Source organism: Aspergillus terreus, genomic scaffold (genome assembly GCF_000149615.1).
Source record: "Aspergillus terreus NIH2624 scaffold_9 genomic scaffold, whole genome shotgun sequence".
Classification (NCBI taxonomy): domain Eukaryota; kingdom Fungi; phylum Ascomycota; class Eurotiomycetes; order Eurotiales; family Aspergillaceae; genus Aspergillus; species Aspergillus terreus.
The window spans coordinates 925,665-949,436 of record NT_165932.1 but is presented as its reverse complement, the minus strand read 5'-3'; the positions used below and the strand labels follow the sequence as shown (position 1 = coordinate 949,436).

The 23,772-nt window shown below is 52.7% G+C and overlaps 7 protein-coding genes across 7 annotated transcripts; 6 read left to right on the top strand and 1 right to left on the bottom strand.

Moving 5' to 3' along the window:
- Window positions 1–68: 68 nt before the first annotated feature.
- ATEG_06596 (uncharacterized protein) lies at window positions 69–440 on the top strand (the record flags this gene model as incomplete). Its single annotated transcript, XM_001215774.1, has 1 exon — window positions 69–440. One exon carries the CDS (start codon window positions 69–71, stop codon window positions 438–440), a length of 372 nt encoding a protein of 123 aa, XP_001215774.1.
- A 555-nt stretch (window positions 441–995) lies between these two features.
- Window positions 996–4,798, top strand: ATEG_06595 (uncharacterized protein; the record flags this gene model as incomplete). The annotated part of the gene is made up of 4 exons (XM_001215773.1): window positions 996–1,338; window positions 1,394–4,006; window positions 4,136–4,366; window positions 4,599–4,798. 4 exons carry the CDS (start codon window positions 996–998, stop codon window positions 4,796–4,798), a joined length of 3,387 nt encoding a protein of 1,128 aa, XP_001215773.1.
- Window positions 4,799–7,403: 2,605 nt separating this feature from the next.
- On the bottom strand, window positions 7,404–7,789 carry ATEG_06594 (uncharacterized protein; the record flags this gene model as incomplete). The annotated part of the gene is made up of 2 exons (XM_001215772.1): window positions 7,404–7,515; window positions 7,593–7,789. 2 exons carry the CDS (start codon window positions 7,787–7,789, stop codon window positions 7,404–7,406), a joined length of 309 nt encoding a protein of 102 aa, XP_001215772.1.
- Window positions 7,790–9,859: 2,070 nt separating this feature from the next.
- On the top strand, window positions 9,860–11,560 carry ATEG_06593 (DHHC family palmitoyltransferase; the record flags this gene model as incomplete). The annotated part of the gene is made up of 6 exons (XM_001215771.1): window positions 9,860–9,968; window positions 10,026–10,548; window positions 10,602–10,725; window positions 10,776–10,816; window positions 10,864–11,411; window positions 11,463–11,560. 6 exons carry the CDS (start codon window positions 9,860–9,862, stop codon window positions 11,558–11,560), a joined length of 1,443 nt encoding a protein of 480 aa, XP_001215771.1.
- Window positions 11,561–13,528: 1,968 nt separating this feature from the next.
- On the top strand, window positions 13,529–13,852 carry ATEG_06592 (uncharacterized protein; the record flags this gene model as incomplete). Its single annotated transcript, XM_001215770.1, has 1 exon — window positions 13,529–13,852. One exon carries the CDS (start codon window positions 13,529–13,531, stop codon window positions 13,850–13,852), a length of 324 nt encoding a protein of 107 aa, XP_001215770.1.
- Window positions 13,853–15,311: 1,459 nt separating this feature from the next.
- On the top strand, window positions 15,312–17,251 carry ATEG_06591 (uncharacterized protein; the record flags this gene model as incomplete). Its single annotated transcript, XM_001215769.1, has 2 exons — window positions 15,312–17,004; window positions 17,058–17,251. 2 exons carry the CDS (start codon window positions 15,312–15,314, stop codon window positions 17,249–17,251), a joined length of 1,887 nt encoding a protein of 628 aa, XP_001215769.1.
- A 798-nt stretch (window positions 17,252–18,049) lies between these two features.
- On the top strand, window positions 18,050–18,757 carry ATEG_06590 (uncharacterized protein; the record flags this gene model as incomplete). The annotated part of the gene is made up of 1 exon (XM_001215768.1): window positions 18,050–18,757. The coding sequence occupies one exon, from the start codon at window positions 18,050–18,052 to the stop codon at window positions 18,755–18,757; it is 708 nt and encodes a 235-aa protein (XP_001215768.1).
- Window positions 18,758–23,772: the final 5,015 nt, after the last annotated feature.

Sequence of the window (23,772 nt, the reverse complement as noted above, 5' to 3'; positions counted from 1 at the left end):
CATTCATTCAAAGGTGGGCGTAGGGGCGTATCTGGACGGTGACACAGTCATAGGTAGGAGCTCAAACAATGGTGAGCACGGTCGGATCGGTCAATGTGGAGAACATGAACGTGCCGGTGATATGGAGGATACCGACGAAGATGATGAGTATATGTCAGATGTCAGAAGTTCGCGCCGACGGCGAGGTGCATGGAAGAATGCTGTCGGTTGTAGTGGAGAGCAGTATATACCGTGGGAACAACTCCGCTGTTTGTTTACCTTTTGCCCACAATAATGCTGCCGTTCCTCAGGCTGCGGACGCCGATCATGCTAGTCCCGATCTGGTCCCGCGCCTTGTCACGTGGGTTGACGCACGGACGGACCTCGAACTGCAGCAACTTTACATTTTTCCTCCCGCTGTTCGTCTACACGCGGCATATTCCCCATCTCTTCGCCGATGAGCATACCGACATCAACCCTTCACTTCATTTTTCTTATGTAGTTGTCTCTAGACTCTTCTCGCTTCGAACTTGTCTTTGTTGTCTCTCCCTAGGGCTTTTCTTTTCACTTATCCTTCCCAGTTTCGGACGATGCATGACGCATAATCGCATATTACGGACTTTGACGCGCTGCCCCGACTTTGCTTCATTTTTTATCGAATCAATACCATACAACTGAGGCTCTGAGACCCTCCTATCATCATGGCTCAGTATCCGCCAACACCGCCATCATTCGGGAGCCATCCGAGTAACGCCACGCAATGGCTTCCCTCGGGGGTCTCTCATAATACTCCTTTTCCTCAAGACCCGTCGCCTAATTATCAACAGCTGCCGAATGGGGCTACGGATTCATTTGAGTACAATAACAATGCATTCAACTTTAATGCGAATGCACGTATCCCGGGGTTAGGGGCCGCCGGATCATTACCACCACCGCCCTTCCCCTTCTTCTCGCCAGCGCAGTTTCCTCCAGTCCCTTTCCCGGGCGCCCAAATACCTCCACCGAATTATCCAACAATGCCTTTACCTCCGGCGACCATGTTCCCTCTATCTGGGCATACCCCTGCGACAGCGTTCCAGCAACGCAACCACATGGGTATCACTCACAACGCTCGACCCGAACCCTCGTCACGCATAGTCGACGATATGGATCGAGAGGAAGGCGAGCTCACTGATAAAGAAGGTGTAAATGTTCCGCTACAACGCGAACCAACTTCTGGGAGTCGTCAACTTCCGCTCAATGGTCTAGGCCAGAAATCCTCGGTTCCACATGTGAGATCCAGCCGGAAGTCCTCTGAACTAGAGGAAGGCGAGGCTTCTCCCGTCCGGTCAAGGTCTTCGTCCAGAGAAAGCGGCTCCCGTAAGTTCCCTGCCTTTGAATCTTCCTTTTCCCGCCAGATACTGATTTACTATAGCGTACAACCCACCTCTCTCGATCGATGTTGCCCCAGTTGCGTCTCCACATGGAACGGACCTTGAGAGCGGAGACTCGTCAAAGTCACGCCCTGATCACGTTTCAGAAAGTGCCGGCTCTGTGCCTACTCGGAAGGCAGATCAGGGAGTATCAAACGGCACGAAATCGCCTACGCAGCTCCGCGTCCAAGCCCAAGGCGCTCTGCTTAGTTTAGCGCCTCACAACATCCGTTACCATGAGCTAGTCGGGGAAGGGATTAATCCAGCGGTGCTTAAGCGCTTGTATGATGAGATTGGCATCAAGATCGCCTCTCCACAGCCGGATGCGTCAGCAGCGTCTGGATCAACTCATCTGCTTAACTCTACGACTGGCTCTGCTACTCCCATCGATGCCACGAAAGAAACGAAGCACTCGAGTGATGTCAATACACAGCCCGATGGGATGATCCTGAACGAAACACAATCACGATCTGCTCAGGATGAGCCAACTAAACCCATGGAAAGAAAAGAGGTCATCGCGCGCATGCTTGCAGCAAAGGCCGCAAAGTCAACAGTGGTACCCGGGGTATCGAATGCCGAAAGCGCGGTGCAGATGCCCGCTGAGCAACCAGCAACACCGGATTTGCAAAAAGGTGCCACGGCCAGTTCGAGCGAGGAATCTGCTAAGGAAAAGGAAACCCGTGTCAAGGAAAAGAACAGAGCCAAAACTGAACTAGCGCGGCAGCGAATTGAACAGCTTAGAAAGCAGGGTCTCATGAGGGCCCAGCAAAAGGCACAAACGGATCCCGTGGCCTCCGACAAAGCAGAATCAAGTGCTACGGCTACCGAGGCCTCAGCTATGGGTTCTGGAAGCGCAGTGGTCATTCAGCATCCATTACCGGAACGTCCCCCTGCGCCTGAAACCCAAGCCTCAGCCCGCATTCCTGGCTTGTTCATGATGGAGGCCGGGCAGCTCCCGTCTCAAGAATCCTTTGTCACACCTGTCCAGGGACTTGAGGTCGACTCAACTCCCCAACCAAGAGTTCATCAACGCAAGCGTCCTCGTGCATCGGATTTCGATGAACCTATCCCAATACCAAAGAGGTCATTAAGTAACGGTGCAAACTACGCTGCTGCTGAGGAAAGGCTTGTCATTGACATCAGTGATGACGAACTCTACGACGACGATAACGACAGCATGGACATTGACAATTCTCCGGAAAGCAATTCCCAAGATGCCGCATCATCACATGCAGAGAACTCCGTCAGGCCCTTCATCACGCCATATCCCCCTCAGAGATCGATGACATCCTCTACCCCTTTGTATTCTTCATCTGCAACGCCACATTATTCAAGGAATAATGACCCGGAGGACCTTCGGAGGAGGGACTTGGAGATCCAAGCAATGCACCGTAGGATTGCAGAGCTGGAGCAGAGGAAAAAGGCGAAACTGGCGGCTAGTCGTACTCAGTCACCTCGCGCGGCGGACTCGTCGGCATCAACACCCGGCACCACGTCCATGGATGTGGAAATTGCCGATGCTCCTAGCCTTCCGCAGACGTCAAATCCCATTCCATCGACCGCGTCTCCCAATCAGTCAGCCCGTCTCTCTTCATTGAAGCCCGATGAGCTTCAGAATATGAAGGCCAAACTGCTGCGGAAAGAGGAAATCGAATCCGGGATTCCCGCCCTAGATGCCGAGATACAGAAGTTTGAGTCAAAGTTAACCGAGCTCAAGGGCGAAGAAGGGCTTGTGCTACTCGAGATCTCCAAAGGCAAGGAAGGACGGCAACAGCTCTTGCAGGAACTTAACGATCTCAACCTCGAGCTCAACGGACTAACTCTGAAAGAGGTGGAAGAGGAATTACAAAAGGTGAAGGTCGATGGGCGGCCGCAAGTAACAGAAGAGGGTATGTTTGGACGAATCCCATCGATCATCGGCTTGAGTGTTCGACTTACGAATTTTCTACCATTAGTTCCTGTCGGTCAACAGGATATGTTACGTGTGCATGAAGGCCCAGAAATCCAGGAATCGGAACCCGATACAAGCACACAAGCCACGCTCGATGTCAAGCCACCATCTACGAATGCACCCGCTCCAACAGTATCGCCTAGTGCTGATAACGACGCGGATGGAGAGGCCGATTCATCAAGCGAAGTGTCAACAACTTCCTCCGAATCCGAAGGGTCGGCAATGGATGAGTCTAGCGATAGCGACAGCAGCAGCAATAGTGGAGACTCCGATTCCAGTTCCGACTCGGATGGTCCCGAAGAGGAACGTATTCCGTCTCCAAGGCCGTCAGCACTTGAAGGCTTGCATGAAAGCCAAGCGACTGCGCAGGCTCCATTGGACGAACCGGCTACGGAACACCCCCTGCCGGAACGCCCTCCCTTTACGGATATCGTCAATGAGGCCAATGTGGTCTCGAATAGTCATGAACACGATGTCGGAAAGACGCAAGATCAAACGGCAGCAGATGAGTCTTCAGATTCGGAGGCCTACGAACCTCCTGAACCGGAAGCAACTGCAAGTTCGGCAGATTCTGACTACACCCCGCCTTCCAATCCTCCTTCTCCAGGTCCAGTGGATGCCATGGATATATCCCAGTCTCCAACAGACCAGTCACAGAACGTTGGTGAGCTACTAACGGGAAAGGAGCAGGAAGGGGAGTCCAGAGATACTCCGCAGAATGGCCTTCTGGAAGTGCGATAATTCTTGCCTCCCATCCAGGATTCACCGCTGACGCAGGCTTAGAATCCGCCAGTGCAAGAGGGTTTGCAGCATAAGTTCTCGCCCTACGTCAGTCCTTTGAAGAACTTCAACGCCTACCGTTATCATCCGGATTACACCAGCGAGGTTACAGATGGCTACCGTTCATTGACTTACAGCCATAATATCGATGCCATGAAATACCTCTGTCCGTATGAATCAGCCGGAGGGGTCTGCAATGACAAATCCTGCGAATTTCAACACTTTCGTGACATGACTCTTAGTGGTGCGTCGACAACATGAAGTCAGAACTCCTTTCCATTCACCATATGAAGCCTGGTCACCCGTTCGGATATTCATTTTTGATGGTCGCCTTGCCTGTTGATACATATCTGTCTATCCCAACCAATGCCCCTGCCATCCCTCTCTTTGCCTCGCACCAATTTCCCAGCCTCTTTCTACGGTCGTCGTATTTGCGTTGTGCGGATGCTGACGGGCAGAGATATTAACCTGAACAGATGACAAAATCCTCGTTCAGATGGGATCCCTCCGGGAGGGGAGCACGCCGGAAGAAAAAGACCACTATGTCGCTGGCCTGAAAGAGATGGTCAACGATCTACGACGCGACAAGGTGAAAGACTTTAACACCGTGGCCGCGGAGATTGCCGCATACCGTAGACGCTACCTGCAGGACCCCTCACGCATCTTACCCTTGTAACCAGCTGAGTGACTGCCTGTCGGCTTCTTTTTGAAGGTGAGCTGTTCTACAGACCGACATGGACGGATCCTACCTTCTGGGGCACATGCGCGGGTGTGCACCTTGTTCCTCTCCGAACCGCGCCCTTCCTTCCATCTTTCTCTTGATACCCGCGACTCGTTCGCTGTTCTTGTGGGCGGAAGCTCTTGTTTCTTCTGTCCTTCACCCTGTTCCATTAGCACGCGCGACAAACAATTTCTCTTCACTTTTGGAAGAGAGGAAAAAGAGAGAAAAAAAAAAATCGATTGGGATCAGCGATCTCAATTGGGCCCTACTCGGTCACGACCATTCTAGCATTTCGATTGTTGTTGCTTGGTTTAGAAAGGAAGCGTGGAGTTCGGTGGGCACGATGACCTTTCGAACATATGGCGTAAGCGGATTACCCACGCCTCGACAGCAGCATCGACCATAGCATCACCCTAAACTAGGGATCATGGTTTTCTGTGCATGCAATTCAGTTCCCATGGCGGTTGTCCAGCGATGGTGTTACGAGGTGCCCTGTGCATTGGGCTTGGACCATAGGTACATAGCATAGTGACGTATTTAATCGTCTTTTCTTTTTTTGCTTTTTCCTCGAGAATAATAGGAGTGTAGGCGTCACTTAACATGATAGAATTGGAAGAATCACGAGACTTGCTCTAAGTCCATCCGCGAACGTGCCCAACTACATTGCGCTATCGAGACATCCCTCGATTCAATTGAGGCAGTGTAGCGGAAGTCGGTCTAGACCTGAGTCATCCTCAGGTATCTGCAGTCCATGAAGACCACTGAGTCACAGCGTTCCGGTGACCTCTTCTGACTCAGGCTGTACGGGTGCTTCGAGAATGAACCTGAAGTTATCTCGGTTATCTCCATGCGTGGCATGATGGAGCGGGTTTTCAGCTGAGGGCTGAGGGATGGGGCCGGCGGCTAATTTCTTGGTCCTCGTTTTGCTGCTGACTCTGAGAACAGGAAAGAGGGATAATAAGCAGTAGTTAGTTAGTTAGTTAATTACCTATATTTGTCTGAGGTAATCCGACCAAGCCTTTCGGGCCGTTGTTCATTTATCACGGTGGGTTGGTGGGGGTCGTTTGCATCAGCTGAGCTGAGTCTGATGCGAACACGGGATGCGGAAGATGTTCGAGAGGTACTTTTATTCTTCAGCGGAGGGTTCGTTCTTGATGTGTTTGTTGGGTTATGTTCAGAATATTGTACGTTCCGGTTGATCGGGTGGATATATATTTCCTACCAGTATCCTATTTAGTACTTCATGCCGAAGATATGTACTCTATATACATACACACTATCCCACATCATTATTAAAGAACAATATTGGTACTTTGTTAACAAGACACTACCCCCCACCCGTGCTTATCAATGAGATCATGCCAAGGTGCCAAACACCATGTGGCGGTTCATTTCCAGACCCTCGTCAGTCTCCCAGGGATGTGAGCCGTTCCACTGGGATGACAGGGACCGGCCGACGCGGTGCCTGTACCTGGTCGCGGCAACGTATTCCTTCAGGGTGGTTGCAGACACGATGAGATCATATCATGACATGCTGACGGACGGGTGGGGTATCAGCAACTCCGTCATGACAAACACCAATAAAGGGTTGCTGCAACACCGCCCTGTACGCCATCGTCGAGACAATGGAGGAAAGGGGCGGAGAAGACGCCTGTCCACCGGGCCCGACGGGGGGCCATTCCCTGGCGGAGACCGCCATTTGGACTAGGAGCGTAGGGCTCATGACATACAGAAGCCGGGGAAAAGGGCGGTGGGCACGCAAGCAAGCAGCAGCCAGAGCCTCCAGCTCGGACCCACCGCCCTGCATTGCATGCCTTGCCGCCTTTGCTCCTTTCGGGCGTAACGCGTCCATCCTACCAGGCTGGTGGTGTCTAGTAAGTATACTGTCGGGTTTTGTGGATCTACTTGTTGTTTCTGCTAATTATTGTTATAATTATTGCACGCGATTTACCCACGGTCGGGATGTCGTTCGGACGAACGCTGGGATTAGGGCTATTTTGGGATTCTTCTCCAAGGCGTCCCGCGTCCCACCCGGGTCTAGGCGAGTCAACCTTGGGGCGGGTTCTACATTGTTCGTCGCTTGGGGCCGGACTCGACTCCGGAAATAAACACGAACACACCGTTCAACCAGAGCTGAGTAAATTAATGCGTATCATCTAGAGAGGACAGAGTTGACAGTCTCTTGCAAGTAAGCCAGACAACCAAAAATGACCAGAACAGGCAAAAATAGAAAACAGCATTATGCCCCCACCGAGGGCTCTCTGACTGCAGGAGAGCAAAAGTCCGGCTCGTACTCTCCTGCAGCCTTGACAAAGACTGAAGACATGCTAACACAATAGGAAGAAGAAAAAAAAAAAAAAAGAAAAGTAATAATCCCAACATGATGATTCCGTCATACAGTCGATCATCGTCTATTTCGTCATGCATCACAAAAAAGAAACCCAGACTCCATGCGCGTAAATGATCCTGTGTCATGCCATGCTGCTAATGATAAAGATCGCTCCGAATGATTCTAGAAAGACAAAAAAGAATAGCGTGAAATGCGGTCGTAATTTTCGGTTCAGCGACGTCTAGCAGAGTTAGTCGCAGTCGAGGACGTATTGAGGAAGAAAAGTCCAACCTTGATGAGACGGCATCGCTGCTTCACTTCACATAGGTGCAGTTGGAGCAAGCTGAATGGTGGCAGTTGACGCACTGCGGCTGCACGTTGTATACTTTGGGGCCGTCATGGCACTGGCAGCAGATGTACATGTATGTCTGCGTGTAGATCTTGTTCGCTCGAATTTCCCGGCTGGGACGGCCGGCGAAGTAGTGGTCTGGTTCCGGTTCGTACGCCATGGAGGGTCTTCTGTTGTAGGAGAGATTGTCCATGGTGGATGTGACAGGGCTAAACTGGCAGGAGGCCTCGTAGGCGTGGTGGACGTGCATGCGAGCGGGAAGAGGCATTGTGTAGTGATGTTTATGAATGGTTTATGAATGTTTGATGGTGCGATAGTAGAAAGTAAAGCACAGGTTGTATGGATAGGCTCAGGACAGATAGATGGAGGAGACAGAGAGAGGAATCTGATTGTTGGATGGAGACGAACAACCTGAGGAAGGAGCATAGTGAGGTTATATAGACCTCGACCGACATGGTCGAGACGGCATGATTCACAACGGTCCAAGGCATCATTCCGCTGAAGGTGGCTTGTCACCAGGCAAAAACGCCCCTAGGCAGTCGAGTGCCCCATACTGGGGCTAATTTGCCCTATCTGGACTCGAGGAAAATGATCTCTGATTAGTATGAATGGGGCGGGATTAGCGTGAGCAGGAAGAAGATCACGGTGGCTTGGCGAGCCGGCATGATTTGCTTTTGCGCTGAGGAAGACCACCGTTGCATCTAGACCATGAGGATGGATGACGGCTCTGATTCATGGTGGAATCTGCGAGTTGGATGACCGCCAGAAATGTATGGCGGTTGAGTCAATCGCTAGGAATGGACGCGCGAAAAGGCGGACTTTGCATGGCTTGGAGGCCTGGTTTTGCCCTGTGAGCCCCTTGAGCCTCCGCCTTTAGTAATCTGATGTTTTACAGAAGGGAATTTATTTTACTTATTTTATTTGAAGACTTTCATTATGATGATTATTATTAATATGATTATTCTGGTTGATTCGATTTCTTATTATTCTGTAGTTTTGTTTTATTGTATTTGGATCTTTGTTTGCTGCATCTCGGTACTACAGTCTACTGTCAGTTAGTACCAGTATACACGGTATGACGAGCCTTGAGTCTAACTAGGCAGCGAGGCGCCCTTAACATTGCTGGGAGGTGGTGTAGACCGTCATTCTGGGGGAAATCGCCTAACAAACCGGCAAGAAAGCGTGGAGGAGAGTCGGTCAACGGGTCCGAGGGGGTGGTGCCCGGGTCCAAGTCAGTCAGGATCGGCTCCACTCCACCCAGGCATCTTCCCTGCGGCTGCCTTGGCCCATGACATTCTGTACTTTTGCTTTATTGTTTGATGGTGGTGATGATTATTATGATTATTATTCTCGTTCAATATTCAATATCATTTAGTTAGCATCTTTATTTTCTTTATAATACTTCAGTGTTGCGTTTGATTTCCATTAGTCATGCTCTTCTAATCCAGTCTGCCATGCTCTCCCATCCAGAATCGCATCAGCGCGCCGTAGTACTAGCACGACGTACTCCGTAGGTCCTACTTCGCATAGGACTCGCCTACTCCTTTTCTTCCTCTGTCCTTTCCGTATACCGATGAGTCTAGCACATGCGAATTGCCCGGGAGACCCATCGGTCAACAATCGCCCGCTGCGGTTGGTCCTCGCATGCCCGCAACAAGGCTGGATCATCATGTCTTGAAACATGTCGTGACTGCATTCCACTCTGAGCCCGCAGATGATGCTTCGGCCCTCGTATACAATTTCCATCTGCATCGGCGACCCCGATCCTGAGGTTACAGGCAGAAATGTTGATTCCTTATTCCTGGAGACATGAGATTGTCACCAGACTCGCAGTCCGAGCGAAGGAAGAGACTATAGTGCGTTAGTACATTAGTACCTGTCTAAGGCGAGCCCGATGCGCTTCGTAGTTAGAAATGGGCTTTATTGGACACGCTCAACCGTGTTCTCCCGACAGGTCATGAGAAGACGTTGGAGTCATCAACTTCAGCCCGACATTGGAAGGGAACAGTGGATGGAAACGATCTAGATCTAATCATATCTCTTGTCGATCGCGGGTTGCCGGCCATCACGTGCATGCACATGACGACGTCATCCCCGACCCATCTTTGTTTCCATCTCCGCTCTAGCCTCTTCCTCCGTCCGGCCTCATCGCCTCTCTGTCAAACCTCAAGGGGCGTCGGCCCGTCATACCATCTTCTTTGTGGTCCCTGTATATACTATCATTGCTTAGATGAACATGGATGGCCTTACTCTGACCTACCCCTGAACCTCAACCGCGCTCTTCCACCCGACGGAGACGCTCGCAACATCTCCCGCGCCTATCTGACACCGAACTCCGATGGCTCGTCCAGACCGACGTGTCAACTTGGCCGTCGCGCGAGTGATTCCTCCGGTCCTTCTGGGTATCGTTGCCTACGCCTGTTATGTCGTCACCAAACCCCTCTGTAGTGAGTGTCCCTGTATTCCATTTTGACCGGAACAACCCGTCTGACGTATTCCTTCAGTCGACTACCTAATTCATCCTCTCCCGAAATATAGTCATAATCCTCGAGTGGGCGCTGGCGCAGCCATTATTGTCGTCTATTATGTTTTACTAATACCCGTCCTCGCCACCTATCTACGCTTGCTGTACAATGTGGTCTGGAATCCCGGCTTTCTACCTCGGAGTTCCCTGGCCCAAGGGAAAAAAGACACCGACCCCTCAAGCCACCATCGTCATTCAGGTCGTCATCGAAGGAAGAGAAGTCGCCGGAGAAGCCACACACATCACGTTGAAAAGTCCGATGGCCAACAGGATGGCAAAGCGGACGTGGACGTTGAGAGAGGCCCCGATTACCATGCTGCCGGTGCCGCGTTCCCGCTAGATTCGGCCGGACTAGAGAGCTTCTACACCAAAGATGTCTTTGTCTGTCAACCGGACGGCAGGCCTTTGTACTGCTCCACCTGCTGTCAATACAAGACAGACCGAGCGCATCACTGTCGTGAAGTGGATCGGTGTGTGCGCAAGATGGACCACTTTTGTCCCTGGTATGTCGACTTGGAATAACATCAAAGCGCACGGCAGTCACTAACGCTGACAGGGTTGGGGGTGTTGTTTCGGAGACGTCTCTCAAATTCTTCATCCAGTTCGTTTTCTACACTACAATATTTTGCGCGTTTGCGCTCATTGTCTGTGCCATCTTCACCGCTGAGCTGAAGCGAGAGGTAAGGATATTGGCGTCTTTAATTAGGTGTATGCTGATTCATCATGGTAGATGGGCACTGCAAACGTCCACTGGGCTGTTGGTATTGGACTGTAGGTCCTCTGAGTCTTCGCGGTTAGCACAATCTAACATTCTACAGAAGCGGACTTTTTGGATTATTTACCTTTGGGATGACATTGAGCTCCGTCCAACTAGCAATGTACAATGTCACCACAATCGAGAACCTCAATCGCCGGTCAGTGGTGTGGACACTCGCCATTCGCGTCCCCCAGCACCTCCTCGCCAAGCTCACCCCGAACTCCCAATGGGCCCCGACCTTCCGCACGATCACCTATCCTCTCCCGCCCATGCCTCCAAATTTCGAGGCTATGACGGGAACGGGACACCAGCAACAGGTCCCGCCACCGGGCGAGCAGCACGTCTTCGCCATCCTGCAGACCTTACCTGGCGAAAACCCTTTCGACTTGGGCAGTCCTTTAAAGAACCTCCAGCAAGTGATGGGCTACTCCCTTCTGGACTGGATTTTGCCTCTCAAACACAGCCCCTGCGCCGACCACAGCAACATGGAAAGCGCCTTTGCCATGGGGCCGGTTGTGTCGCGCTTGAAGCAGGAGGCTGGTCTAGAGGCCCGACTAGACGAGACTTCTACGGCAGAGCAGCCCCCGTCGCACAAGCGCAAGCGGAGACGTAAGCGGAGACAGCCTCAAGTTTGATGATCCATTTTGGGAATTCTCATAGACTTTATTGATTTTGCATTGAGCGGGCTATCCTTCATTCTGGCTAGGCATAATACTATCATAATCGCCCATTCCAACCCAACAGTATATGGCGCATGATCTAGCAACGGGTGTTTCTCCCTGTGTTCTGCGCCCGATAAGGCCCAGCCGCATGGTAAGATGGCAAATCTATTCTAAGCGTTGGACCATCCACGAAACTGTATACTTGAACCCACTCACAATCACAAGAATCAGCTTGTAGCCGTCGCAAAAACAACCAAGTATGCACTACGCCCAACGTGGGTCGCAGCCGGCCGGCACTAGCACAAAGGCTGCACTAGCGCGGCGTTGGATACGAACACTGCCCGCAAGGCTCGGAGCCTCAGGCTGGTTGGGGTGGGACTGCGGATGCGGCTGAAGGAAGTGAGAATGTATAAAGAGGATGGATGTATCCTGCTCATGGGAGATAGAAGATATGAGAGTTCTCGTGAGGTTTAATAATAATGTGATTCATTGAATGAATGAAAGACATCCTGCGAAATAACTGCCTCGATCCCAATAACCAACCCGCATACGCTCCCGTCTACCCCGAACACCGAAGCTAAACGCATACCAGTCCAACAGCAAAGAATGAAAGCATAGCCGAACATCACAATGCACCAAGATAAATCAAGAGAGACATAAGGAAAAGCAAATGGACCGCGGCGGTCAAGAGGGTCAACAAGGACCACAGTGATCAGGGATGGTCAAGACGACCAAGAGGGGTGAGAGATGACCAAGAAGGTCAAGTGGAGGAGGCCTTCGGGTACAAGGAGCTGCTCTCCGCAGTGGTGCAGTTATAGCACTTATTGTGATTGCAGACCGGGCATGTGGTTAGGTTCCAGGCTGGGTTGACCAGGTTGTCGCAATTACAGCACTTCCACCATCCGTCCATGGTCAGGACCATCGGAACGGCGACGAACTGGCCGGCGGGTGCCTTTGGAGACATGATTGCGTTGGTGGGGTGGTTCGAGGTTGAGGGGAGAGTATGGAGATGGACAAATATTCGAGGAAGAGCCTGGTAAGAGAGCCCTGAGCGCAGAGATGTGTGCGGAGTGGAGAGGTTCAAACAGACGAGTAACTTGAAGCTAGGAGTGTCCTGGTCTTTCGCGCTTGTGCTTGTCAATGAGGTGGATGATGAATTCTGAGTGTGCAGTCCAATGTCCCTCTCTATATATACAGTGAAAATGAAATATATTCAGGTTATTATTTCCGGGCGAACCCAAGGCAAAGAAGAACCAGCATCTTCGATTTCCAGCGGTCAGTGATGCAAACCAATAGACAAAGAGAAAGGTTCGAGAAACAGAGGCGAATGTGGCTCAGTGATTCTGTGCCTGAACAGCGAAACAATGCCCGCCCAGTCCGGAATGCCTCAGGGCTTGCAGCCACGGGATCGGCGAACTGAGGCGGCCCTGCCGATGTTCACGGGAAGACAAAGGCGGATTTGCGGACAGCCATGACGATGTCTGCCTGGGGGCGTTGTGTATACCCAGAACACGACCGGACCGAGACATGGAAGCATACTTTCGAGGGACCGAAGGATTCACCCAAGGGCATCACGCCGGGCGTGATAACCCATGATTGTGGCTGAGGGGTCTGGATAATGCATGGACAGGTGAACGCAACGCAGATGGTGATTTTTGCTGCGTATCTACCTTCGGGTGCTGCAGAATCTGGACGAAATCCTCCCGGGGAATGCGAGGTTCATTAGGATTTGGTCCGCAGCAGTAGATGTAGAGAGAAGACCGCGAGAAGAAGCTGAATGACTAAGATCATCTTCGGGGACGATCCCAACTCGGAGGGGACTGCACTGCACACGGTAGAGCGAGACGGGCGAGGAAGAGGCGAAAGGCAGACTAGGGCTAGTACCCAGCCAGGGATAATCACGCATCTCGCATCATACAAGAATCCGTCCTGAAGCATCGTTTCGAGTGTCGGGTTAGGACGTTTCATGCACCGTCTTTTCTGCGTCAAACTGACGATGGAGGCCTAGTTTGGCGTCGGTGTAACCCGCCCGACGGCGGAATGAGGTTCCATCTCATGGGCAAGATGGGGCCCCTCGGGAATGGGGGCGATCGTTTGTCACTGCCACTGCGACAGAAGGCGGATGGGAGAGAAAATGCCGCACTTTGCATGGCCCGAGTTGAAGGTGAAGCGACTAGTGGATACGAAGCCAACAGCTTCATGGTCCTTTTTGCGATGTGGTGGTTTCAAGGACGGCGATTCCCGACAGAATCCCTCTGTGTCCCACCAGGGCAGCGGGAGAGGAGGGGGTTGCCTCCTCCTCTCCGCCTGACACCCAGGCGACGGGCAAAGGCGGGCACCCTGGTTTGCCTTGGGACGCGAGACCGAAGAATGGAGCGGTCTTTGTAGCGGTGAGCCCAAGCGTAGTGAGAGTGCAGAGGAAAATGAAGGAGGCGGTGTTGAGAGGAGGACAGGGAGGCCATAACAAGGTACTTTTGGTTCTGACGGTTGAGATAGGAGTGCTTCGTAACAGCATCCATCCGTGTCGCCGAGACCAGATCGACGTTGCATGCATGTATGCAGGTCATTAGAATGGATTCGTTTTCTTTGTTTTATTTGATTTCTTTCTAGAAATTCGAAGACTCCACTGGGGACCGTTTGGAGTTCCTTAATTTCGGCGGGAGAATCCACCAGCCGAGAGGCTCCCAATCAGTGATGTCATGCGATCTCCTCGGGACGGATCATGACGCTGATTCTTCCATCTGGGGCTTCGGGCGTAGAGATAGTCGCCACGATTGGACGGGGAAGGGCAGCTGGTCATACCATGGCCCGAGTGAAGCGGACGTCCGAAGAGAGATGGAGAGAAAGAGGAGAGAAGTGGGGAAGATCGTCAGCACGAATGAGCAGAACACCCGAAGGACGAAGGAATAGTTACTCGGTATCTAACTAGTTGGGTATGAATGTCAGGTGGTGACATGGGGCTGATCCGAGTGGTGGTGCGTCACCCTTTTGGGGCGATTGAGTTCACCATTTGATTCTACAGAGTACCTCCCAGGGCGTGGTGGTATACTCTACCATTGTTTGGTACTCAGTACCGATGGGGCGCCATCTGATCACGGATCCATGGATCCCCTTGCACAGGATCTATAACAAGATCATAATAATCATAACAATCATAACAATACTCCTACAGAAGTATAGTACAGTGTATATTGGTCTAGTATTGGAGGATGCAGGACTCCACTGCACAAGACTCCATATATCCCTAGGCATTAATCTCTTTAATTAATGTTTTGTCAGCTCGCTGTCGTCACAGCTCTGCAACATCTTCGTTTCTTCATCCCAAATCCCATCCCAATACTACCCAATATCCTCATCTCATTGATTTCATTACCATTCTCCGACACTCCTGGATCCACCGGTCGACTCCCACTAATCTCGTCGCCCCGCGGCCACTTTTTTTCTGCTCTTCCGCCACCACTGGTCTCACTCGGCTCTAATTATAAACCTCCCGAAGAATCCCCATTTCTGCTCAATCCCACAATTGGCATCAATCTTCTATCCTGGTGATCATTTTTGCCTCTCGCCCTCCCGACTGGATCGGTGGTTTTCTTCGCCTTTCTGCCCTTTCTGGCCCGGTGCCCGAACCTTCTGTCCCACCCGTTTCCTCCTTCTCTTCTCTCTCCTCCCTCCTCTCCTCTCTTCTCTTCTCCCTCACCAACCTCATCCTTCTCCCAACTCCCCTTCTTACGCCCTCAATCTCATCCCTCTGCTTCTTTGTTTGAATACTCTTCCTCGACCTCCAGTCGGGTTCGAAATGAATCCCGCGGCGCGTCCCCGTCCCATGTCACCTACCACCTCGCACACAATGGACCCCATGCGCGCCTCCACCGGGACGGTGCAGCTCAGTTCCTCCTACGACCCCTCCGCCTCCGGTCGATACTCGGCCTACCCCTCCGATCGACCGTATATCTCCTCCTATGACCCACGCTACCTGCGCGATCCCAGGTTGGAAGCTCAGCCCATCTCCTCCACCACCTACCGAGACCCTGGCCACGGCGCCAAACTGCGAACCGAGTACGCCATTCGCCCAAGGACGCGGAGTAGCACTATGTCCGTCGTCTCAGACAACCACCTGAATGCCAGTCAATACAACAAACCCGTGTCCCGACCTCCTCCCATCATCACCTCCGGCAACCACCGCCCCATGAGCCCCCTCCCGGGCCAGGACCCTTATCTGGTCCCAGCCGCGTCGCCTCGGCACCCGCGCGACTCCAACTACGATTATGCCAGTGACACAGGGCGACTGGATCCCCGGGAGCGCGCACGGCGTGCCCACATGGCCTATAGCGCGTACCGGCGGTACCAACCGAACCATGGCCCCTGGCGGTATCCCCCCGCGGAAGGTCTTCGAAAGGGCGAAGACCTGGACAAGTACGACGTCTACTCCTATACCAACCCCAATGAGCTTTTCGAAAACGAATCGGTCGCGCGCCTGCGCTATGAACAGGGTCGCTACCGCAGGGAACGGCCCTTGAGTTTGAACGGGATCGACGATAGCCAATTGATGTTGAAGAAGGAACCCAGATCTATGGGTCCCCCGCCGTCGCAAAGAGGGTTTGACAAACTAAGCCATGCCGCGCGCCCACGACGCTCGACCCAAGGCTCGACGGATAGTGACTACGGCGCGGCCAGTGGTCCACGGCGCTCCTGGCACCAGGCCCCGGTTTCCCTGCACCAGGATCCCGACGAAGGCTATTCATCTTACCGGGAAGGTTACGAGGGCGGTCGCCATCGCCATCGCCGCCATAAGCGGCGCGACGATGATGTGAGCAGTCGTCATTCCTACGACGATCGCGCATCGCTGAAGCTCCGGGAGCCCGTGGCCTCCGGCGCGCTTGTCGCCGCTGCGCCGGCGGAAGAACATGACAGTGATTTCCACCGTCGATCCCGCGCCTTAGAGCCGCGGGAACGGGAACGAAGCGGTCGCTCTCGGAGAAGGGTCTCCCGACGACGGAAGGAGGATGATTCCGATGGGTACACGTCCGACGAGGACCTGAAGAATTACCGTCGGGAACCGTCTGCGCGGCGTAAACTCACGGAATCCGACGCCTCCAACAGCAGCAGCGAGCGCTCCTCTCCGTACCTGACCGTTGAGCGACCGCGTCGCCGGCGATCTCACTCGCGCCCCCGGCCGCGGGACCTGTCGCCAGGGAAGTCGACGAGCCCGAAGGACATCCCAGGTCGTCCGGATAGTGTCAAGAAGCCGGACTCGGCGTCCCCGGACGCACCCCCCAAGGGGATCCTGAAGCCGCCGCGGGACAAATTCCCGGAGGAGCCCAACCCCATCCGCGAGGGCGTCGCGCCGTTGAAAGACGCGCATAAGAAGGGAATCCCACCCGGCGCGAGATGGACCAAGATCGACCGACGCCTTGTCAACCCCGCCGCGCTGGAGGCTGGTAAGGAGCGATTTGAAGAACGGCCCGACTGTGTGATCGTCTTGCGCGTGCTCACGAAAGAGGAAATCCAAGCGTATGCGTTGAAGACGCAGGAGATTCGAGGTATGATGTGACGCTTGTTTATGACACCGCGCTCTGCAACTGACACAAGGCAGACTCCCGTTATCACGAGTATGTACGCGAACGGCGACGACGTCGCGAGGAGGATCGTCGCCGGGGTCGCCCGACGGCGGACTCTTCCAGTGACGATGAGGACGAGAACGATGATTCTCTGGCAAGTGAGGGCTCTGCGGAGTCAAAGCTCAATCTTAAGGGCGGCCAGGGTGCGGAGTCTGGGAAGGCAGCTTAGAACTCTGGATGTCGATTAAACTCTTGGTGTTGGTTGTTTCGATATGTTACATAGATTTCATATGTTATGTAGTGTTAGATGGCTCTATGCAATTAAGATATGATGATGATACGATAATCGAGGACTGGACTGTAGTGTAAGTGTTTGTGGTCTCGACGATATATATCCACACCCATACTAGGTATGCCCATGTTACTACAACCCCCTTCTCCGAGACCACGGACAATATCAACATATTGAACCGGACATGGGGGTATAGTGAAGTAGTTTTATGTTTCACATCTTACCAGAACTACATTTAAAGATGCTCTCAAATAAACTGTGCACGTACGTATGTCCACTACATCTCACCGGACCAACGGCGTCGACCCAACGACAGATAGACATGTAGACCATATCTACTTACCAAACACGCCCGGTGAGTCTGAAGGGACAACCGCAAACAAAACATATCATCTGGCACGCTCAATTTGGCAGCAGCATTATCCCCGTCCTGCGCGCAATCCAGCGAGCCAATAAGCCCCGCGCTGACCAGATAATCCCCGTGAACAACTACTGCAATCAGTATAAGCTGTTCTGCGAGGGAGCACCAGCAGCAGCAGAAGAAGCAACGAGACGAGAAAAGTCAACAGTCTCCTGACACTTCGCCAGAACGGCGGTTACACTGTGCGACGTCTGTGGCCGTCAGAGTGGCTGATATAATACGAAGCCGGGCATCGCATTGGCTATTATTCATTCACTGAATGAAGCGCAAGTCTGCACTACATACGCATTGAGCCAGAGGACCAGATCAGCGGCATGGTTGTCATCGCTCTGTGCGACCTGGACCCGGATTGGGTATACTTGCCTGCAGACAAGTCTCCGGATGGTGATTCGGTTCTTTGGTTCCTGTCTGTCCATGTTATACAGCGTGCGTCTATCTCTGTCTCTCTCTCGAGAACGGAGGGCAGGGCCACGCTTTTCCTGTCGTTAGGATCGACCACTATCCTATCTACTGCGTATCTGAGAGCCGATGTCAGCGACAGGGGTCAGCGGATGACTATGTCTCCATCGTCGGCACGTCGTAAGGCAGCAGGGAATCGACGGGAAGGCATGGGTTCCTTGATCCTTCAAGACACGGGGTTTTTCTTCCCTCAATTATTATTATTTTTTTTTTTAAAAAAAAAATTGAGTATTGCCACCTGTCCAGAAGATGATCACGGTATGACGACGGGAACAATGGGAGTAGATTGCACCCTCGTATACGGAGCACGGGAGTGCATTCTTCCAGAGTCGACTCCCCTTTACCCTATTTTGCCTATTAGCCACGGCCTCGCACCCGTCACGGTACGGAAGACGGAGGGACGGGGACTCATCACGACAGTACCGAGTAGAGTAGGCCAGTATGATGCTCTTCGCAACCGCCGAACAAACCCAGATGGGCAACCCGCCATGCCCATCAGCGCCAGAACGAACAACATGTCAAACTTAAACCGCTCCCGACGTCCTCGTTCCAAGACCCGCTAGCCTAGCGCTGCCGGGATGACGACTAATGGGGGCCCAATCGTCGGCCGAGGGGCTGGGGAGAGGAGTGTTGGATCGGTTTGCTGGAGGAAGGTTAGGGGTGATCCTTCGGGACTTCGGCGGGATTTTTCTTTTTCTTCTTTGGTCATGGTGAATTTACGGAGGAGGCCATCAGGGCACAATGAAGGGCTAACAGTGTGAACGGACATGACAGGCTGAACCGGATAATGAGGATGTTTGTCCTGGTTCCTCTAGTCGCTGTGGGTGGCAGATCCGGGAGAAAAGGAGGGATGAGAGGCGTTGAAGCTAACGCTTCTGCGTCTTGATGGACATGGACAGGGAAAAACTGTCCGGCAAGCTTTTCCACTGCTCACATTGTCTGACATGTCGGTGAATATTAGACTTTCTGATGCGGTGCCTCGTTGCTTTTTTCCTTCATCAACGGTGAGTACGGAGGAAGGACGTGCTAACCTCGGGACTGCTCCTGCGCGAGGGCTGCGCTGCGGACCTAGGTAAGCGTTCAAGTGCCGTGTGCAGAAGCATGCCTAGGTACCCAGCCTGGCATCTAGTCGAGACTGCAACCGATCGCAGCACGGTACCGGAAAGGAGAGCCCTCGGATGTCCACATCGCCCACTAGATACTAGAGGAGCGATAATCACCCGTCGTTAGTGTGCGCCGGCACCAGTGGCTCCTCTTTCTGCGAGTTCACTGCGCCATCGGTCAGAAAGACCTGTCTGGATCTGACTCTCTCTCTGGTCTGATTTCGAGGATGAATCCGTCGTAGGAATAATAGCCGTGCTAAGACGTCTCTCGACTAACGGTGCAGCGACCACACCCACCCACGACGAGTCAGTTTGATTAGGACCGACAGCCACTATGTATGTTCTGGGCCATTCAGGTGCGGTGATATCTGCAGGTTGTGCGGCACCAGTCGGAGGAAGTTGCGTCGCGGGCCTCCGCAACAATGCATTCTTATCCTGTCTGGACTCGGAATGTTTCTGATCGGTCTGTCTGTCTCTGACAGAGGTACCTACGTACGGAGTCCATCGTACGTGCCCCGAGTAGTCCCCCTACAGAATCGATCCTGTTCTCCGTCGGCGTCGGATGGTGGGGCCGCGGAGCCGGTTGGCTTTAGTGTCTACGGAGTACGGAGTACAGAGTAGGGCCAGGCCAGAACCAGAACCAGAACCAGATCACATGCTATCCGGCCCATAACTATCAGACATTAATAATAATGAGGTGGTAGTAGTCACGTCTTCACGCCTCCAGGCGTTACGTATGCTTTGTCTTCTAGACTAGGAGACAGCTCCGACCTCATTGGCAGCCCGGGGTACATTCGGAGTATTCCGTACAGCCAAGAGCCTAGGAATCCGGATATCCGTCGAGTCCTGGCGCGAATCCTTCCTTACGATCATAGTGCCAACCCAATATGGCCAGGCCAGCTGGGGGGGTGCGTTGCCCGGATAGCCCCTCCTAAACCCGACCCGGTAAGCGGCTCTTTGGTCCGTGTTCCATACTGGGATGGATCGGCTGGTCACTGGTGCGGAGACAACACCCCTCTTTGTGTTTGGCGATGGTCTGGAGTTTGTTGATGGAAAGTATGGAGTATAGTCGTAGGAGTTCTTGCACGGCCATGGTTCATTGAGGATAGTCCAACTTCAAACTTCCGCTAGGAATACGCGAGATTGAGTGCACGGTGGAAAGTCTCTTCTCAACTTTACTCCGTAGAACCGAGTTGGCACCGATCAGGTCTGGATCCATGGGACCAGAGACCAGATTTGAAATCAGAGACATGGAGAGAGGTCGACGCCGTTATCCCACGATGGGACGGCCAGAGCGTGGTTCTCCTGCCAAGACCCGCCAAGCCGATCAAGATTTCGCCCTCTTCCACACGGAGATTATCCACTCATAAACGCTCGACGGATGTACTGTATGTATGTACTAACTATACCTACTCCGTAGGTACGAGAGGGGGTTGGTGTGATGACCCACCGGACAAGTGAGTAGTAGTATTACTGTGATTATTCTTAGTACCAGTACTCCGTAGTACTAGTATGGATATTATTATTATTCTTCTAACCGTGCAGCGATCTTTTCCTCTCCGGCTGTTCTCGACCACCCTCGCCGATTGGGCCCTCCAGCTAGCGCCCCTTAGGCCCCCGACGCAACCCAAACAGAGCGCATTGCGCTGATGATGTTATTCTGACTCCGGGCGACGGTGGAGTCGGCGGGGCATGGCTTCTGCTGTTCAGCTGGTCGGTCATCTTGTCCGGATTGTTTGCTCGGAGACGATGGGAGGGCAATCATCTGCCGAGATGAGGACTCGACAGTCATGCGAGCATGACGGATTCGTGACATCAAATGGATACTGTTCTTGTTTCTACCGGTAGGTGTGCAGGTTATACAGAGTACTATACTTGATGGAGTGGTGCAACGATCCACTCGATCGTACTGTATCATATTTAAATGCTCCTCATGTTATGTATCCATCCCGGACGATGCAGAACCAGCAACAACGTGCCGGATGATCATTCCACCGCCCTTCCAGAGCCACTCATCGACCAACAACACGCCGTCCAACCGGCGCGATGTGCATGACATCCCCAGCCGCCGATCACCCCCCTAATCCATGCTAGCTGGTCTCCCCCCGGGAGGATGCGCACAAAGACAAAGAAATCTCTGTCCTCAGCTTCTCGGTTCGTGGGGATTTGCCAATCCTTTCCGATTGTATTCACGGAGTATATCCGTCAATACTCCGGTCCTGATGCTCGAGGCAACTGAATTAATCCATCAAAGATAGTTTGACGAAATCCGAACCAACCTCTACCTACATAGTATCGTACTTCGTAGGTATCCATACGGAGTAGACGGACGGAGACTAGACGGCATTATGGAGACGTATGTACAGGTACTAATCAAAAGGCCCCATCGGAGGATCCCTCCGTTGGATAGCACCATCGCGCCCCATACCAAGTCTTGTCCCCGTCCGATCCGGAGAGGGGAAATCGAGCCCACCAGGCTAACTAACTAGTTAACTAGCAGTCAGTCCGCCGGACATAGTAACAGGTGGTCCCCTCGAGATCCGCCCAGGGGTGGTGTCCGTCGGACTCGGGATCAGTGCCCCCCGTGGTTCGTTCTTGGGCGATGGCTCCGCTCGAGTTCCTGGCCTATCGATCGTCGTGTTTGGCCGGAGCGTTATTTGTCTTTTGGTTGTCATTGTGATTTTCACAGAATAATAATAATAATCATCGTAAACGAATATTATTTAATTTTGTACTATTAATAATAGAATAAACCCAGAAAAAAAAACCTTATCTGTCTGTCACATTCTCTGTGCAACGGTTCGTATCGCCCCCAGGTAACATGGCCACTGTGCATCCATCCTACAGTAGGTAGGTACCTAGGTAGCTCCATCATACCCACTGAATCACTGATCCAGCAATGTACCTGCTGTAGCCGCCGCGCTCCCCCTGTTGGCAACCTAATCGACACGCATGATCCTTTCCGCGCACGGCCTTCCGACGCGATCTTGACGTAGTAGCCAGCCAGCCAACGGACATGACGAGATAGAACCGTCCACGACGCCGTAGATCAGTACCCCATGGGATCAGGGTTCTCCCTCTCTTCCGCCGACCAACCTGTTAGGGCCGGTATCCACGGCGTAAGGTCTGGTTACAGGTGGTCGTCTCGGTGTATTATCGCTCGTCCTATGATCTCTGGCTCTGAGATCCTTCTGGAAATGCCGTTGGACATTAGGAGAATTCTGGCTAATCAGGTAGGCACATCCGTTGGATCTGGACGGGAGGATTCGTCAAAATTAGAGATTCCAAGCTGAAAAAGAAAACAAGAAAAAGCAAAAATAAAACAAAACAAAAAGAAAAGAAAAGGAAAGGACAGCCCGGTGAATGGCAAGCGACCGGGGCCAGGAAATTACTTCTGGCGGGTGAGAGCATCCTCAGCACCCTGCATCAGATCATAACAAACCGCCCGTGCCAATGACAGGAATGGCGAAAAACCGGCACCGTTGCTTGCGTTCAGCCCAAGAGACTAACTACATCCCCCCCACCGACCCGGACGGGCCTAAAGGCAGCTAAGATGGTGAGCATGCCATACACATGGCCTCCCTGCCATCGCGACTGGCCGGTGCGGTGACAGGCGCCCCCGACTAGTATCCAGGTACTAACTACAGTACTACTTCGTACGAGGTCGCTAACCGGGGGCGAATGTGCTGAAACGGGAGCTCCGATTACGACGACTGCGCTCGCTAGCCTTGTTGGGTAAGGCGCCAGCCTCTCCAGCTTGTCTTGTTGAGACTTGCATGATGACGAGAATTATCATCATGCTTTGGTACTCGGTCTCATGGTAGTCTTGTGGTAGTGGTTTGATGCAGCTGTCGCGGTGTCTCGCGTGCGCATGTTGCTTGTGCTCGGGGGTTTCTTTCCTGTTCTTGGAGAGGTGACGTTTCCAGGAGCTGCACACGGCGCATCGTAAGGCGTAGAGTACATCAGAATATTTCTTTTTATTTTTCGACGACTGACAGACACGGAGAAATACCCTGTGGACTCGAGGCGGCAGCAGCCGCCCCCAAACCGCCGCCAAACCACCGAACAATGCAGGATAAACAATCAGGACGGCGGTGATCTTAGGTGCAAATCAGAGACAGTTTCACATGGGAAAGGACGCACGAGCAAGCATCAAACCACCCCAACAATCACAACAATAAAAATAAAATAAAATAAAATAAAAAGTCTCGGTAATAATAATAATGGGGCCGAATAAATGCCTCTGTTACAATGTGGCTGATTGACCTTATCACCATCGAGTTTGTCTCGGGAAGGCTGGAAGCGTCGGCTTGATCGAGTCCCAGCGCGCCAAGAGCCGCTAACCGGTGGGGCCCAAAGTCTACCTAACATCGGTGGAACAAGCCACCGAGCTCTGACAGGCTGCCACTGCTTAACGACCTGTTGGCCCTCCAGTGGCTACGGTGGCTACGGACTCCGGCAGCCTAACTAGTCGC